At 44.3% G+C, this 18,658-nt stretch overlaps 1 protein-coding gene across 5 annotated transcripts in view; it reads right to left on the bottom strand.

Moving 5' to 3' along the window:
• CPXM2 (carboxypeptidase X, M14 family member 2) overlaps positions 1 to 18,658 on the bottom strand; it is a 146,726-nt gene that overhangs the window by 76,627 nt on the left and 51,441 nt on the right. For all 5 annotated transcript variants that reach the window (XM_019940194.3, XM_019940193.3, XM_019940195.3 and 2 more), the window contains exon 4: positions 18,332 to 18,471. In XM_019940194.3, coding sequence (XP_019795753.1) covers positions 18,332 to 18,471 — 140 coding nt within the window. The remainder of the gene's footprint in view (positions 1 to 18,331; positions 18,472 to 18,658) is intronic.

Here is an 18,658-nt window from a genome sequence, read left to right as displayed (position 1 = left end):
AACCCTCTCTCCATTTCAAAGTCCTTGACTTAATCCCATCTGCAAAGTCTCTTTCACCATGTAAGGTAAGAGATTCATAGGTTCTGGGATCAGAATGTGGACATCATGCGGGGGGGACACCTGCCCACCACAAGGACCCCACTCAGACTCTAGTTCCACTCTTAAACTCACTCCAGCCCCTTCCTCTCCTTCCCTAGGCTTGTGGGTCCAGACATGTCCTACCACCTCAGTCCCAACAGGATAAAACAATGGTTGGTTAATTCCATTCAATGAATGGGAAGCTTAGGGCTTAGCCAAAAACCACAGCCACAGAAATCTAAGTCACCCTGCCCATCTCAACACACCAGTCTCTCAAAGTGGAACTAGAATCCAAGTCAACACTGAGGAAATTCCTTCCCATCTGACAAATCAATGTTTAACGTCATGGTTCATCTACCACAGGTGAAGTTTCCTGGTGTTTCTCAAAACATTTGGTTCCTTCTACGCGATGTTAGAAGCCATGTGCCAGAAAGAGGCACACTCTGTTTTTTACCCATCATGAGCCCAGCTGGCAAGAACAAGCAGGTCATCATATTGGCCACTGGAGACTTCTAAAAACACTTCCAATTCCAGCCCAAGACCCGATATGCTCTCCTGAGCACTCCATCAACCACGTGGGTAGACTCTCACTGCACTGTGGAACACCAACGGGCCCTGAGCAGTGCTACCAATTTGACTGGGAAGAGACCCCCAAGTCTGAACGTACAGCAACAGTTCTCAACTGGGGGTGATTTTGCCCCCCGGGGACATTTGGCAAGGTCTGAGACATTCCTGATTATTATGACCGGGGGATGGGGGTTAAGTGGGGTGCTACCATGGGGGGCACCTAATGCATAGAGGCCAGGATGCCACTAACAGCCTAAAATGCACAGGACAACTCCCAGAGCTAAGTTATCCAGCTCAAAATGCCGAAAGTGCAGAGGTTGAGAAACACCAGTCTAAACAAGTCAAAAACAAGATGGTAATTCTCCATGTGATTTGTTCAAACAATTTTGAGATAAATGCTATTGGCAATTTCTTATCAAGGAAACTGAGAAAGGGGGTTTTCAGGGGTTCATGACATTTTAAATACCGGGCTGGATGCTGGCTAATACACACTTCCTCAACATTCTCCTGTTTATTCACCTAAATAACAAGAAGGACTCAGAAACAGATACATGACCAGCCAAGCTGGTGGCTGAGTGAGTTCACAGAAGGTGGCTTAGCTGTCTGACGGACACATGCAATAAATAGCTGAACAGTGAACAGAAACTGGTTTTCTCCCTAGTGTTCTGGAAAACCCCTGAATAAGGTTACACTGGGACTCTGCTTATTAAAACTTGTCTTTATAGATGGTGCCAACCTCAGCTCACGCCGTGTTCAGCCTAGCATAGCTGCAACCCGTGTTCACTCGAGCAACACGCACGTGTCAGACCAGGAAGAGGGAGGGTGCCAGGCATTGGGTCGGAGTGAATCTCAAAGTAAATCCGGCCCTCGTCTCAGGGAACTTACGGTCTACTGAGGAAGACAGAAATTGCATAATTAATTGTACAATTACTTATTAAACTGCAACTGCGATATCGTTCAGAGGAGAAATACAGAGAGTTTATAAATGGAGGGGGGTGCTGACTTAGTCTAGGGCTGGATGGGGAAAGTGTTCCTGGAGGGTGGTGTCTGAGCTAAAATGTGAAGGATGAAAAGGAAGTAACAGGGTGAAGAGTGGTTTGCATTGTATTAAAAATTAATACAAGAGATTCAACATGCAAATAATAATAACTTCAAAAAAGTTGGCAGGAGACAATGAAGGGAGAATAAGAATAAAAAGAAGAATAAGAATTTCCCAGAACTGAAAAATATGATCCCTTATTTCAAGGTCACATCAAGTACCAGCTACATTCAAGGTGCAACATCGGGCAGTTTTTAGCACGAGGGCTATAGAAGTTACCCTAAAACTTCACTGAGGTGAAATAACTCAAAAGTTTGTAAGTATGAACATACTCAGATCTTTATACTGTAAAACTGAAGAAAAGAGGCAACAGAAAAATGTTTCCAAATTATAAGGGATAACATCTGTTTCAGGGATGATGAAATGTTATAAATTGACTGCTGTGATGATATCACAACTCTGTGACTATATTAAACATAATGAATTATACACTTTCAATGAGTGAATTGTAAGTTATGGGAATTATAGCTCAATAAAGCTGTTAAAAATTCTTAGGGAAAATTATTTCCAAACTACCCATCAAGGGTGAGGTCAACAAAAAATGCATTTTCAGGCGTACAAGGAATCCAAAATTCTACCTCCCGAGCTCCATTTCCAGAAGGCAGGTACCACGAAAATAAACAGAAAAACAGAGAAACCTGGGATCTAAGAAATACAGAATACAACTCAGGAGAGATAGGAAGAGAATTCCAATAGGCATGACAAGAGCAATGTAATAGGCTTGAAAAACCTACAAATTCAGATGCCAGCAGAGGCCAGATGGCTCCGGGAGGGATCTCTCCAGGAAGAAAATGAAAGAGTGAATTGTTCATATTATGGACACATTCAGAGGAGATTTTCAGGTCTATCAGACAGCTTCGGAATGAATTAGTGAGAAGTACCTTGAAAACCAAGGAAACCATTAAAAAGAAGTGATTATTAGCTCCAGGAAAAGCAAAAAAGTTCCACAGGAAAGGAAAGGTAATTATAGCATACCATGTGACCCAGCTACAAATCATAGCTCAACGATGATCCTGATGCAAAAATTAAACACCGATTTAGCTAAAATTGATAATATAACTCCTTCGGGAGGATGGGAGGAGACACACACACACACACACAGAAAGAGACACAGACAAAGAGAATAAGTGTGTGGTGTGTGTGTGTGTGTGTGTGCACGTGTGTGTGTCAGAGGTAGGTCAGAAAGAGGTTTAAATTCTTCCTTTTTATAGTAGAAAGTCAACAGATAAATAATTTAAAAGAATCAAGAGAGAGTACTAAAGCATTTCGTTCAGAAACACAGGGTTTAAGAAAAATAAAACAGAAGAAACAGCTGAAGGGTTTGTAGTAGTTACCTTGGGACACCAGGAAACAGGACCAAGGGGTATGGGGACACGGGCTACTATTTCTAATTATAAGTAGTGCTATCTGACTTTTTAAACTATACACATGATTTGTTAATTACAAAATAAACTCCCTATTCTCTCTTTCTCCTTTCTGCTTCACTCTTCTGGCATTTTCTCAATGTTTCCACCCAGTTCAGGGTCATTTTCTTCCACCGCATGCAATTCCAACGAATTGAGGTGAATTTACATCTTGGTTATAAACAGAAAGCAGGATTAAAAAGCAGAGTTTCTTTTTTCTTTTTCTTTTAAGAGTTCGCATTTTACTATGTTACTTTGGAGAGAAAGTCAGTGGAATTTTACGTGAGCAAAATTGGAAAGCATTTTGCTTTTTACTTCCCGTCGCCTGCCTTGTGTTCTAAATGTATTGCCAAGTGACTACTCTGTTGGCCACGCTAATGTTATTTTTCAGGTAGACTTTAAAGAAAAATCGGAGATCAGAAGGTTATGTAAAAAGAAGGAAAATAACAACTGCTTTGAAACTTAGCAAAGATTTTAACTTTAAAAAATGCTTAGAAATACCATGGGTTCAACATTCCCTCAACCTGGATGGGAGCTAGCGAAGAATGAAAAGTCTCCCCCCAAAAAGAGAGGCCTTGGTAGAAAATAGGAAGCACTCCACCAGGCATGAAAGATGGTATCAAGGAAGCAAAACCCACACCAGGGGAGCTGAACGTTCTCAACCTCAGCTGGAGCAGACAATTCCTGGTGTAGGATGGCATCTTGGAAATGCAAGGGAGAACTGGGCTCGAAGACTCACTGGGCCACGTACTAACCGTGCCACCTCTGGCCTTTGCAGTTCTTTGCAAGAGTAAGTGGTTAGATACTAACTGCCAAGATGCTGCAAGGAACAAAGTTAACACGTGTGACGCACTTACTACTGAAGCAGCTCAACGCGCGGCAGATATTTTCATCGTGACTGTTTCGGAAGGAAAGGTGACATCTTCCAGCGCATGACATGAGGCAGCAAAGACTCAGGTGGTCAACTGACTGCCATTCGCCTGACCTAGTGGAAGGGGAGGGGCCAATGCAGAAGAACTCGCACCCAGAGGAATCATGTCTTTGCCTGTTTGAAAGCCTACTTTGCTCCCAAATCAAAACTACGGAACACGGTTTGGAAATTTCTGCTGAGATGGTTGGACACCTACCAGCTACCCCAGGAGGACTAGAAGCTTCTGGGTAGAGGATGACGATGGAAAAACTTCAATTTCCGGACCTATGCTGCGCCTTAACCACAAGTGAGAAGGGATTTCATAATGTGGAGAATCCACTGGCTAGACTTCATGGAGGCGTCTCACACCATGTGTTCTACACAGATATTCAATGTGTATAGATACATAAAGGAAAGAATCAATCTGAAAAAAAGAAATTAATGAACTCAAAAACAGAAACATAGCGGAACTAATAAAGAATGCCAAGGAATGCTTGCTCTTTAAAAAAAGAGGGAAAGAAATGATAGACAAACCACTGGGTAACATAATGAAGAGAAAGAGGAAATTCACAAATACTTAAAAATAATAAGGAGAAAATAATCACCAATCAGAAGAAATTAACAGAATCTGTAAGACAATTTTGTTGAATCAAATACAAATATTTTTGAAAACACAAATTTTCTAGGACAATAGAATTTATCAAAACCGATGGAAGAGACAGAAAATCTAAACAGCCTGAGTACCACAGCAGAAAGCAGGCCAGTCATCAAAGAGCTCCCTACCATGTGTTTGTTGGCCATATATACACAACTATATATAAAATAGATAACTAATAAGAACCTACTGTATAGCACAGGGAACTCTACTCAGTGCTCCGTAGTGACCTAAATGGGAAGGAAATCTAAAAAAGAGAGGATATATGTATACATACAACTGATTCACTTTGCTGTACAGAAGAAACTAACACTACATTGTAAAGCAACTGTACTCCAATAAAAATTAATTTTTAAAAAAAAGAGCTCCCCTGAAACCACATGCCTGTATGTATTCAAAGCATAGAAAATTTTATACCAAAAAGCAACAAAGATTGCTCACAGAAAGGAAACTTTAGCCTAATGTCACATCTGAATATTGCTGCAAAAATCCTAAACAAAATGTTAGCGAACAATACCATCCATAATTGCTCAAAAGAGATGAAATTCTTAAGTATAAATCTAACAAAACCTGTATGCTAAAAATTATAAAACACTGATAAAAGAGACTGAAGAAGATCTAACTAAATGGGAAAACGTGTTTGTGGATTGGAAGACTTGACACGGTAAAGTTGTCAATTCTCGCCAAGTTGATACACAGTTTAATACGATTCTTATTAAATCTCAGTAAGACTCTGTCACAGATATAAACAAGGTGATTCTAAAATTAATACAGAAAGGCAAAGGAACTAGAATAGTTAAGACAATTTTGAAAAAGAACAATATGGGAGAAATCCATTTACCCAGTTTCAAGACAGTGTATAGCTATAGTAATCAAGACTGTATGGGATTGGCAGGGGGACAGACACATATATCTGTGGAAGAGAACGGAGAACCCAGAAGTAAATCCATGCAAATTTGATCAACCTGTATTTAGCAAAGGTGCAAAACCAGTTCCATGGTGGAAGGACAGTCTTTTCAACAAATGGTACCAAAACAATTACTATAGATCTATAGGCAGTTACAAGATATATCATTCAACCTCACTAAACCTAACACTTTATATAAAAATTAACTCAAAATGGATCATAGATCTAAAACATAAAACTATAAAACTTTAGAAGTTAATAACGGAGAAAATCTTTGGCATCTAGAGCTTAGTAAAGTGTTCTTAGAAATGACACCAAAAGCACAATCCATGAAGGAAAAAAATCAATAAACGGGACGTGATTGAAACCACAAACTTCTTCTCTGAGAAGCCAGTGTGAAAGCCAATATTAAGAGGATAACAGATGAGCTATAGACTGGGAGAAAATATTTGCAAACCACATATCTGACAAAAGGCATATCTAGAACTGATAAAGAACTCTCAACACTCAAAAGTAAAAACACAAACAAGGCAATTAGAACATAGACAAAAGACACAAAGAGACATTTCACTAAAGAAGACATACAGGGGACTTCCCTGGTGGCGCAGTGGTTAAAAATCCGCCTGCCAATGCGGGGACATGGGTTCAAGCCCTGGTCTGGGAAGATCCCACATGCCGCGGAGCAACTAAGCCCGTGCGCCACAACTACTGAGCCTGCGCTCTGGATCCCCGCGTGCTGCAACTACTGAGCCCGTGTGCCACAACTACTGAAGCCCACGTGCCTAGAGCCCATGCTCCGCAGCAAGAGAAGCCATTGCAATGAGAAGCCCACGCAGTGCAACGAAGAGTAGCCCCCACTCACCGCAACTAGAGGAAGCCCGCGTGCAGCAACGAAGACCCAAGGCAGCCATAAATAAATAAATTTATAAAAAATAAAAATAAAAAAAAAGAAGACATACAGGTGGCAAATAGGTACATGAAAAGATGTTCAGCATCATCAGCTATTAGACAAATACGAATAAAGACCACGATGAGACATCACTACACACCTATTAGAACAGCTAAAATAAAAAATAATGACAAGACCAAATACTAGAAAGGATGCAGAGCAACTGGATCACATGCATTGCTTGTGGGAATGTAAAATAACACAGCCACTCTGGAAAACCCTTTCTTACAAAACTAAGCATGCAATTAACACAGAAAATTACTGAGGAAAAAAAACCCCATTGTTTTAAAAACAAAAAACAGTACAAAAAGTTAAAAGGGATAGCTGAACACATGGAAAAGCCAACGCCACGTTCTTATATAGAGGAAGACACTCTGATCTTAGGGACGCCAGTCCTCCTGCAATTTAATAAGGCATTCCCCTCTAACATATCACCCGAAATTCTTTTGGGGGCTAATTTGGACTTCTTGAAAAATTCATATGAAAAAAGAATATGGCAAGAATAGCCAAGAATATTCTGAAAAGATTAATAATAAGGAGGAAGAACTAGATCTAAGAAATAGTAAAACAGTACAGTACATGCTGTAATAACTATACAGCAGTTTGGTACTGGCATAGAAAGACAGCAGTGAGACGGAATGAAAAGTCCGGAAGTAAACTCCATAGAAGACAGAAATTTAGAGTATCTTGTTACGGGCACTTTAGTTGGTGTCTTAGTCCCTAAATTAGGCTCTGCTGTAACAAAACACCACAAACTAGGTAGTAATAAACAACAGAAATTTATTTCTCACAGTTCTGGAAGTTGCAAGTCCAAGATCAGGGTGCCAGCATGGTCGGATGAGGGCCCTCTTCTGGGTCACAGACTTTCTGTTGTGTCCTCACATGGTGGGAGGGGCTAGGGAGCATTGTGGGGTCTCTCATAAGAGCACTAATCCCAACCATGAGGGTTCCACCCTCATGACCTAGTCATCTCCCAAATGCTCCACCTATAAATACCATCACATCAGGCATTAGAATTTAACATGTAAATTTTGGGAGGACACAAACATTCAGACCACAGCAGTTGGAGATAATATGGAAAATAAATAACGTTGGGACATCCTAATGGCCATTTGAGGGTAAAAAGAGTCTGATCTATTACATATACCCTACATCAAAATACATTCCATATGGTTTAAAATGTCAATGTAAAATTTGAAATCATAAAAATACTAGAAGAAAATATGGGGAAAATTACTTACACCTTCAGAAGGGACAAGGTCTTCTAAGCATGATATAAACCTTAGGAGACTGATTAGGGTAACCATATAAAAATTCAAAATTTTTGTACATCAAAAGGTCCTCTAAGTAAAGTGATAAGAAAGAGAATAATTGGGAAAAGCATGAGTAGCTCAAACCACAGTCAAAGAACTAATTTCGACTGGATGTACGGTAAGATCTGACAGTGCCCACTGGGGCTCTATCACACTGGAGTTTCATGGCAATGAGTCTTGCTAGTCAGATTCTTCTCGCCCTCCACCTCGCAAGAGATAGAATCTCCTCAAATCCTCAAAAACAACCACCATCAGCCTCAGCACATATCATCTGATGCAGCAAACGATCATTCATCAGCTAAAAGGTCGCTAATAACCACAACCTCTGTTGAATAGCATTGGGTGTCGTCCACTTTCTCATGCAAGTTGGGAAAGCACTATTAAATCCCTTTTCAGTCAGCGAAACAGGAGTCCAACAATCTCTCCTAGTTTTTATGCCAATTTTCTGTTGGAAGCTGGCAGCTTTTTCTTCCTGTCCCTCACCTCCTTGACAGAGCCCAGCAGCCTCAGATCCTGGCTGTGGCTGAGTGATAACTCTGGGCAAGACCACTACTCCGCAGAGTCTAACTTTTGTGGCTTCTAGAAACATTTTGGGGAAAAAAGGTTTATCTTTGCCCTACAATAAGCATGGCCATGCCTGACACTCAAGAACGTTAAGTGATACTGACTCTGGTTCTCTCCCTCTCTCCCACCTCTGTCTGCCGGAACCACAATCACACAGTTAAATGGTTCTGCCACATTCTCAGTGCAGACAAATCTTAGACACTGAAAAACCAACCCACCAATTTATTGGATTTTTCACTTTGGACTAGTTACCATGGCTATCTGAGAATTCAGACCATAGGAGGTAATGTTATAAACTTAGAAATATTGTCTATTTTCCATTACCTCCAGTACAAATTGTCTACCAGGGAAGGAGGGGGGAAATGCCACTTTGGGGGCCAAGTCCAATAAATCTGGGTGAAGGGGGAGGCAGTTTCTAGTTAAGAAGCCCCACTGCAGAGAACTAAAAGAAAAAAAAAAAAGTATTTAACGTCCTCCAAATCTAAAAGAGACCCTTGAAAGAGCAGGAAGAAAGGAACCAAAGAAATGGCTCACGGGAATCCTAAGGAATGCAGAGGAGAGAACTGGCCCTGCTTCTGTTCAGTTATATTGTGCGTGGAGCATGACGGTCCAAAGCTGGGTGTCTCCACCGGGGGCTTGCACCAGAGAGGGGAGGGGGGCAGCCAAGGCATGTGAGGGCTTTTGTGGGCTGTGGGTACTTTTGCCTCTATTAGCTTTCTGTAGCTGCTGTAAAATTACTGCAAACTGAGTGGTTTAAACAGCACAGATTTATTAGCTTATGATTCTGGAGGTCAGAAGTCCTGAAATCAAGGTGTCAGCAGGGCTGTGTTTCTTCTGGAAACCCTAGGGGAGAATCTGTTTCCCTGCCTTTCCCAGCTTCCTGAGGCGCCCAGATTCCCGGCTCATGGCCCCTTTCTCCATCTTCAAAGCCAGCAACAGCAGGGTTCTTCTCACACTGCCAGCTCTCTGGTTCTCTCTTCTCCTCCCTCCTCCACTTTTAAGGACCCTTGTGAATACATCGGGCCCACCTGGATAATCCAGGGTCATCTTTCTGTTTGAAGATCAGCTCATTAGCAACTTTAATTCCATCTGCAATCTTGAGTCCCCTTTGCTACAAAACCTAACATATTCACGGGTCCTTGGGACTAGGACCTCAACATGGAGGAAGAAGAGGCCCCTTCTTCCATTAAAAAAAAATTGTTTTTAATCATATTTTATGACTGCATTGGTATAAAGATGAATATATTAACGTTATATATTTTCCTCGACCTAAAAGTTCATTTACTTTCTCCAGATTATAAAAGAAGTTCAACACTTTCCTGGGCCCCTAAAGGTTATAAGGCCCCAGGCATCGTGCCTGCTGTGTCTGACAGGTAGGTCAGCCCAGGGGCAGCCATGCAATGTCCCTGAGAAAGTGCTCAGATGAAGTACAAACGAGCCCACTCACGGGGCTTGAGGCCTGGTGAAAACCGAGAGTGGTAGTGGGAGAACAGGGAGCAGAAAGGACAAGCATTTTCACAGGCTCTCCAAGCCTCAGTTTCCTCATCCACACAATGGGGACAACAAAGGGACCTTCCAGGCAGAGTCACTGAGACACCCCATGAGGTAACACAGAACCTCAGCAGCTCGAGTCTAGGCATTTTATTTAAAGGAATTTCCTGCTGACCAGAAGTATCCAACAAAATACAGATGTGTCACAGGAAGATTTGCACAAAATGTCAGGCTCTACTTCGCCGCCGCAAGGTGACTGATTCAGTTCTGAAGTCTTTCCTGGCGGGCGACTGGGGGCTCTGGAGGTTCAACTCTGGATGGCTGAGGGCTTGGGGGCTCGGAGACGGGAGGGGTGAGGTGAAGCCACTTCGTAAGTAACTGCAGCCACAGTTCATTGAGCATCTTCTGGGTCCAGAAGGTGTCAGCGTTTTCCATCTGCGTCTCACTGAACGCTCAACACAAGCTCTTCTCCCAAATCAGGAAACCCAGGCTTGGAAGAGTGAGGAGAACACCCGGACCACCCACCTACGCAGGCCTCCAGTTAACATCTCTTAACATCTCTAAGACCACGCAGAGGGAGCTAGGGCTGTTGGGGAGAGACCGTGGTCTGAGCGCTCCAAGGGCGTTGGCTGGAGAGAGGAGACAGGGATGGGGGAGGGGGGAGTTAACACGTGAGCAGTGCCCTCCACCAAAGAAGGGAAGGATCTTAAGAAAACAGCAGGAATGACAGACACTTGCAGGGTACTCACCACGTGCCAAGGACTCTCTTAACTGCCTGATGTGTATTAACTCATTTAATCCCCACAGCAATCCAGGCACTATTATCATCTCCATCTTACAGATGAAGTAACAGAGGCACAGAAAAGCTCAGAAACACACCCAAGGCCATGCAACCAGGGAGTCTGGAATCCCAGCCTCACTCTGGAATCTGAACTCTGATCCGCTCGGCTATACCAGGTGAGGACCTGGACATCTGAACAGGAGGGACACCAAAGGAATACGAGAGCTGCATCCCCACGGGATGTGGCTTCTTTTCTCCCAATGGTTATGCACTAAAGAGCCCCCTATGGTGGGCAGACGTTGGGATGGGGGTGGGCGCCGTCCAGCCTCAGGAGAGGACAGTATCAGGACATGATCTGAGCGGTTCTGAATGATGGAGTAGGGGCTGGGGATGGCAATCATGGAGACCTTCCCCGTGCAGTGCACTGATCTAACACTGAGGATTCAGTGGCAAACCAGAGCCAGGCCCCGTCTGCTCCCTGGGGGCGACACCAGTGCAAGTACAAGCAAATAACCAGGGAATCAAACGGGGCCAGGTGAGGACACAGAGCTACAGAGAGTGGGCTTCAGAAGGCTGGTCAGAGAACGCCTCTGAATGCAGGGAGGGTTGCGCCTTCAGGCAGAGGAAATGGCAGATGCAAAGGCCCTGAGGCAGGAACATCCTTGCTTATCTGCAGAACAAAGAGAAGGCTCCTGGGCTAGGACTGAACGAGCAAAGGGAAGCAGGTCAAACAGGCAGTGGCAGCCAGTCCACACAGGCCCTGTGGGTGCAGGCGTGGGAGCATTATGTGAGCCAAGCTGGAGAGGGAACAGAAGAGAAGGGTGAGTGCACCCAACAACCTTCCGGAGGGTGTCCTGGGGAGTCAGAGCCAGGGGACAAGGACCCTGGAATAAAGGCGGGTGGAAGCTTTATCTCCACGAAGGAGTTCTAGCGTTGCTTCCTTTCCAGAGATTTTACCTTCTGAGAACTTATTCCTTAGTCACTGGCGCCCAAAAAACCAAGTATGAGCCATACTGCCACGAGGGAGAGCTTTATTCAATTTCAAGTAACTATGCCTGCATTGTGGACACATAACACAAAGTGAAGAAATGACTGTGTGCCTGGCCTTCTACTTGAACTTGGAGATATTTTCATTGAAACCCCTCCATTTTAGCCAAACTCAGCAGTTCAAAAACTGACAGTTTTCAAAGAGATCAGAAAGGAGTTTGGAAACTTCTGTCTCCCCCGCCCTCCACAGGTGCCAAACATTTCATTTTGCCAGTAAGTGGGGGGGGGGGGGGGGGACGCAGCAGGACACGTGCTGAAAACACACGCACACTCTCTCCTGAGAAGATGGGTAGGTGATTTATGAAGCACCAGCAGCCTCCCTTTGAGCCCTGCTCCCAGGGGCTGCCGGCTGTCCTCCACACTCCTGGCCCAGCCCGGCGCCCCTTTCCTCTGCGCCCTGGCACGCTGCTGCGGGGTTGGGGCCCAGACTGCCAAGGTTCAGTCTCCAGGGAGTGGAAAACCAGATGGAGTTGACGAGAAAGGGATGGACCGGGTGGATACTTCTCACTGTGGAAACCAGAGGTCCAGCCACTGGGCAGAGCCCCAGGCCAGGAAGGTATTGGGGAGGTTCCACCTCCATCCCTGTCTCTGGACCAACATCCTCAGCGCTTCTGATTTGCCTCTGCCTCTTCATTTTCCTTCTCACACAGACCCCACCATCTCTTCAGCTGTCTCCCGATCCCCCCTCCTGAGCTAGGGTCCAGCGCGTCTTGGAGGTTCTCCCTACAGGGACAGCACTGAGCAGCGAAGCCTGCAACCCCAAGATGCCCAGACACCTGCTCCTCTCCGGCCCTGACATCCAGTCATCACCTGGACGGCCCCCGTGCAGCCCCCAGGTGGCCAGTGTCCTCCCCTTGCAAGTTTCTACCTTTTCTGAAGCTTCCTCTTCCTCGGGCTCTGTGAACTTGACCTTAGCTTCTAGGGAATCAGCTCTCTAGCTTTGACTCCTTCCTGACCAGCCCTGGATCTCAACCTCACAACCCTTCACCCTTAACACGCCGTGTCCTACCAGGTCCCGCAATGCCCTTGTCCCTGGACCTCCTCCAGCTGCACCGCCACCAACTCTCCACCGCCCCCCACAGGGGAGAAAGTGCCAACGGTGGCAAGTGGGACCTTTAGGATTTTATTCCATGAGCTCGGGGGCCCAGCCCAGTCCTTTCTACAAAGGGACAGGGAATCTCCCTGGCCTTCTTAAGTTTCCAACCCCTAAACCTGCCTCACTCACCGTCTGCAGAGGACCTGCCTCCTACGCCACCAAGAATAGAAAACCCTCTGGTGTGAAGGCTCTGAATCCATCTCAGCACTTGTGCCCTGACTCTTCTATCTCGGGATAGGAGACCCTCCTCCTTCCAGGTGAACCCCCGCACCCGTGTCAGCACCACCCATGCCCCTTAGGGACCTGCCGCATTGGCCCCTGCCCCTCCTGTGAATACAGCTGTCTCCAGGAAACAGAGCAGCACACAGGCCTTTCCTCGACCTTGTCTTCGTCTGCTTTGGGTACCCCACCTCCTCCTTTGCTTCACCATCAGAATTCTCAAAGGGGAAGCCCACATGAAGAATCTCGGCTAAGACTCTGCACCGACAAACAGAAGGCAAGCTTTTTCAGGCTGGGACTGTCCTTTCCACCATCTTTGTGTCCTCAGCCATGAGGCTGGCTCACAGCACACGCCATTCATCTTGCTCTAATTAGCCAAACTGCTTCTAAAAACTACAGCCCGCCAGGCAAACCTTCCCCAGCCCGCACCTTGCAAACCCATCAAACTGCTGTTTCTCCCTAAGGACACATGTACAGACTCTCAAGAGAGGATGAGAACTGTCTTGTTTACTAAATAAAGTTTAAAACATTTGGTTATTTTAAATTGCCTGTATTTTGCCCAAGTTATTAGAAGCATCTATCCACCTCAGACAGAATAATTAACTTTTCAATCATCACATTGGTTATAACTGCAACACTCATAGATCTAATATACTTCCTGAAATCAGGAAAACAAAAGATTGGCTTTTACTAGTATATTAACATTTCTCTAAATTGCAATGTAGTGGGGAAGGATTGTTTATATTGGTGAAAAATATAAATTGTTCAATATCATGAAAATAATTATATTTTATTACTTTCAAATAGTATGAATTATTTGAAAATTATTACAATGAGAATCATAAAGTTTTTCATCAACTTGGTTAGGAACTCATCCCGGACCATGGCTAAGCATCGCGACCTGCCGTATCACCTTTCACAGGTCTGATAACAGACCTCCTACCCCCATCCCACGACGTGTACGGTGCCGATTCTAGCTGACCTGTCAACATACTGGACTCTTCCAGACTGAGCGCTCCCTGCAGGCAGGCCAGTTCTTATACAGAGTGCTTACTCAGAGTGCTCAATAAACAGATGGGAACAAATAAGATGATGGCTGTTCATTTTAAAATACCAACCACAGAAGTTTTATAAATGAAATATTTTCATAGTGTTCTGAAATATATATTGTAACTCCGAAGTGCTCCTGTCTTCTAACAACCAGATAGATGCTACTTAGAAACAGCAACATCCATTTGGCCAACCCCCAAGAGCCATCCCCCCATTTCCCCTCCATTTCTAAAACATCACCAAACAAAGTGCAGCACTCTGAGATTATGGTATGTCTGCCCATTTAACTAGAAAAAATGAAACTCTAATTCCAACTCTGCCATCGCTTGTCTTTTGTCTTCGGTCGAATTCTACATCTGCCTGTTACCCTGCAGGATTCAAGAAGAAGCAATCGGCGCTTGGAGTGCTGGCAGGATTGTAACTTGCAGAGAGGCACCCTCAAGCTGTTTAGTTTGCTTGTTACACAGTGATACTTTCATAATGCATCCTCCAGGGGTGGTCCTGTGAGGGGTCAAGGGGAGGCCAGGCAGGCAATGCTCTCCCCACCACCATATTCATACGAAGCAGCCTCATCTGTCTGTATTTTCTAAATGTTTCCAGGAAAGACTCTATATGAAGGAAGGTCTGTGGCTAAAAATAAAGCTTGAAACCCACTGTTCGCTCTAGGTGCAGAGGGAAGCAAGTCCCATTTATTGAGCTCTTATTACGTGCTGGGTAATTTTAAAACATCGTAACATAATTCCATTTAACTTTCACCACATCTTTATGAGTTAGACAGTAGTTAATCCATTTTACAGAAGAGCATACTGAGGTTCAAAGAAGAGAAATCTCATAACCAGCAAGAGTCAGCCATGACATTATTCCAAAGCCACATTGTTTTATGTGCCTCCACCTCTAAACATCCTTATCGCTTCTCAGTCTACTCTTTCCACGTCCCCTCCCCCTCCCCCTTACAGTTTAAGCCTGCTTTCAGTCATTTACACTCACAATTAATTAGCTCATTACCATTTGGTGTGAATGACTCTTTGCCAATCTGCTACTTCCGTACAATATTCATTCATTAAAGAATCACTGATTGAGCATCTATTAGATGTCTGGTACTGGGCCAGGTCCCAGAGACACAGACTATCAAGGCATTGCCTCTATCAAGTTCTCACAGACTAGCGGGGAGAAATATGGAAACCAATGAATAGGAATATTAAAAGTGGTACCGTAGATGGCTGTACTGGGAACAGCACGAGGATAGAGGCCCTGGAGAGGGAAAGAAGGACAGCTACTGTCTTCCTTACTATTGATATTTGGTGATTTCTGTGGTTGGCAAGCTTTCTGGTCACAGTACCTCCAGCGCCTCTGGGGCAAGGGGCTCAGACACCAAAATGTACCGGAGACTGTTTCCTCCTCACTCCTTAGTACAGAGTCCGATTCCAGGAGGTAAGATCAACTGAAACTCATCAGATTTCATTTCATTGTCCCTGACCTGAAATACATTTATACATTAAAAAAACTGACTCTTAAAAGCAATTCTATCCCTTGCCTCCCTCTTAGATGTTCCTGTCCCGGGCTTAGTCAAAGAAAGATATTGTTCTACTGCAATTTCTTATTCACCCCAAACCCTCTTGTGTTTCCAGCTGAAACAGAATGTAAACAGTACTCCTACCCTGCTCTTTCTTTCTAATCCAGTAATAACCCAACTACTGCTTCTCTAATGATACTGAGTAGACAGGTTAATATACAAGCATTAAGGTAAAATCCCTGCTCTCATCCTTACTGATGACCTCAGATCAGTCTTTCTTTCCAAGTTTCTATTCTTCTTGAGCAATTCAACTTTGTTTCTTCTAAAATTCTTGCCTTTCAGAATCTACACAGTGAAAACAATTGTTATGGTAATAAGCCGCTGATTACAGCAAGACACACCACAGAGCAAAAATCAGCTATATGTGAACACACACATAAGTGCTACTGAAAAGTAAAGTGAATAAAATGTGAGTAGCACAAATACATAACCAAATGTTGTCAAAATGTACAAATTATCCCCGCTCTGGAAATTCATTTGAAGGAAGTAATTCAAAGGAAGAAAAAAGTATATAAACGCTTTCCTGTAAAGTATGTGATAGCAGAAAATTGAGACGGTGATAGAGGCATGGCTGAGTAAATTACAGGCTGTTAAAAACGATCATTATGAACTCTGAGTAACAGCATGAAAATGTTATGGATATGTTTTTAAATTAAAAATAACAATTGCATATGTAATATGATTACAAATCTGTAGAAAAATTATGTTTGCTCAAGGACAGTGGAATCACGGGTAATGTTTTTAAATGTTGTTGGAGGTTACAGTATTGTCTTTACGATAAAAAAAAGGTTCAGAGGAAAACATGATGAGTCAGCCTGACAACTGTCATTTTGTAAGAAAGTCCCCATTACGGCGACAATGATGGGCAGTTAAATGTGAGCACTGATGCCACGTTCCCTCCTCTTATCCCGGTTTTACTTATTTATTTGTTTGTTATTTTTTTGGGTTTTTTTGCGGTACGCGGGCCTCTCACTGCTGTGGCCTCTCCCGTTGCGGAGCACAGGCTCCGGACGCGCAGGCTCAGCGGCCATGGCTCACGGGCCCAGCCGCTCCGCGGCATGTGGGATCTTCCCGGACCGGGGCACGAACCCGTGTCCCCTGCATCGGCAGGCGGACTCTCAACCACTGTGCCACCAGGGAAGCCCTGGTTTACTTATTAACGTTGATCTTTCCAGGCATTAAAATGAATCTAATCAACAAAGACAGACTTTACATGGTTGCCAACTGGTAATCAGTAAAAACTGAAAGGGACCCAGACATGGGATTTGAGTGTGCAGTATAGTCAGGGCAGGGGGAGGGGTGGCAGGACAGGAGGGCTCTTTGCTAACTAGGTCCACAGTCCGTTCCCTAATGTCTAAATATAAGGCATTTGTGCTCTTGGCTTCTCAGTGTAGACAGATGTTAGAGGAATTGAAAATTTCTTGTTTAAATTAAGAAAGCACCCAAGGTCCTGCAGCCCCTCCTAATTCTTGCCTAACGCCCAGTCTCTGCATGTTTGCCGTCTACACAGCTTAAGCCACAGGACAACCCCACAGATATAGTCCTGCCTCTGTCTCCACCACCATCCCTGGGCTGAAGTGGAAAGGTTTTGTTTTGTTTACATATATATTTTTTGTTTATTGTAGTAAAATACACATAACATAAAATTAACCATTTGGAAGTGTGCAATTCTGAGGCATCAAGTACATTCACACTGTTGTACAACCATCACCACCAGCCATCTCCAGAAATTTTCATCGTCCCCAACTCGACTCCAGGCCCATTAAACGATAACACCCTATCCCCCTCCGCCAGACCCCGGCAGCTACCGTTCATCCTCCTTTCTGTCTCTATGACTTTAACTGTTCTAGGAACCTCATGGAAGTGGAATCATACAGTGTTTGTCCTTTCGTGTGGCTTATTGCACTGAGCATATAGTCCTCAAAGTTCATGCATGTCGTAGTGTGTGTCAGAATTTCCTTTCTTTTTAAGGCTGAATAATATTCCATTGTATACACGTACCATGAGATGAGTTTTAAGGAGCTACAGCCCACCTCTCTTGGGACTACTATTATTACTGACCCAGCCCTGATCCCAAGCTCAATTCTGAACAATGGGCTCTTCCATCTCATTGTCGGGCCCCAGACGGACTCCTCCTTCAATTCTACTACTCCTCCAGTGGTTCTTTATTTGGGAACCTGCTTAGAGTTCATCTTTCTTCCCAGAATCTGGAAGATTCATCCCTTCTACCCCAGGACAGTGGCTGGAGACCATTACATGTCACTCACTGCTTGTGCAGAGTTCCTACATTACGCTGTGTTCAGCCCACCAGTCAGGGCACCAGTAGCTCGCCCCAGATCCAAGACGGCAGCTACCTGCCTACCCTGCCTGAGTTTGACAACACCTCTGTCTCCTCAGCCTAACCCATGGATCCTTCTCTCTGCTCCGGTATCAGGGAAGGTGTTGATCCAACAGATGCACCTTCCCAGCATGTCTACAGCAAGGCCAGCCTCCTGTCCTCACTGCAACTTTCTTCCTTTCTATTGCCTATCCCCAGATACCTCTCTGCCACTTCCCTGACCCTGTCTAAACTCTAGAACTTTAGACTCAAGGCACAGAGTCTAGGAAGCACGGGTCCAGCCACACTTACAGCCAGAGCGAGTTCCTCCCTTGAGTGATGACACCCGTGAACTTGGTCAGACGTCTGGCATCCACTTCAATCCACTGATGGAGGTCGTTCCTTCCCGCGCACCACGCCCCGTCGTAAAAATCATTTTCATTAATACCTGCCTGAAAAGAAAGAGAGGGGTGCTCTTCACTACTACATATAAAATAGATAACTAACAAGTACCTACTGTATAGCACAGGAGACTATGCTCAATATCTTGTAATAATCTACAAGGGAAAAGAATCTGAAGAAGAATATACATGTATACATGTATACGTGTGTGTGTGTGTGTGTGTGTGTGTGTATCTG

Source organism: Tursiops truncatus, chromosome 16 (assembly GCF_011762595.2).
Source record: "Tursiops truncatus isolate mTurTru1 chromosome 16, mTurTru1.mat.Y, whole genome shotgun sequence".
In the NCBI taxonomy this organism is placed as follows: domain Eukaryota; kingdom Metazoa; phylum Chordata; class Mammalia; order Artiodactyla; family Delphinidae; genus Tursiops; species Tursiops truncatus.
The sequence above is the reverse complement of the archived record's forward strand: the minus strand, read 5'-3'. Positions and strand labels throughout refer to the sequence as shown.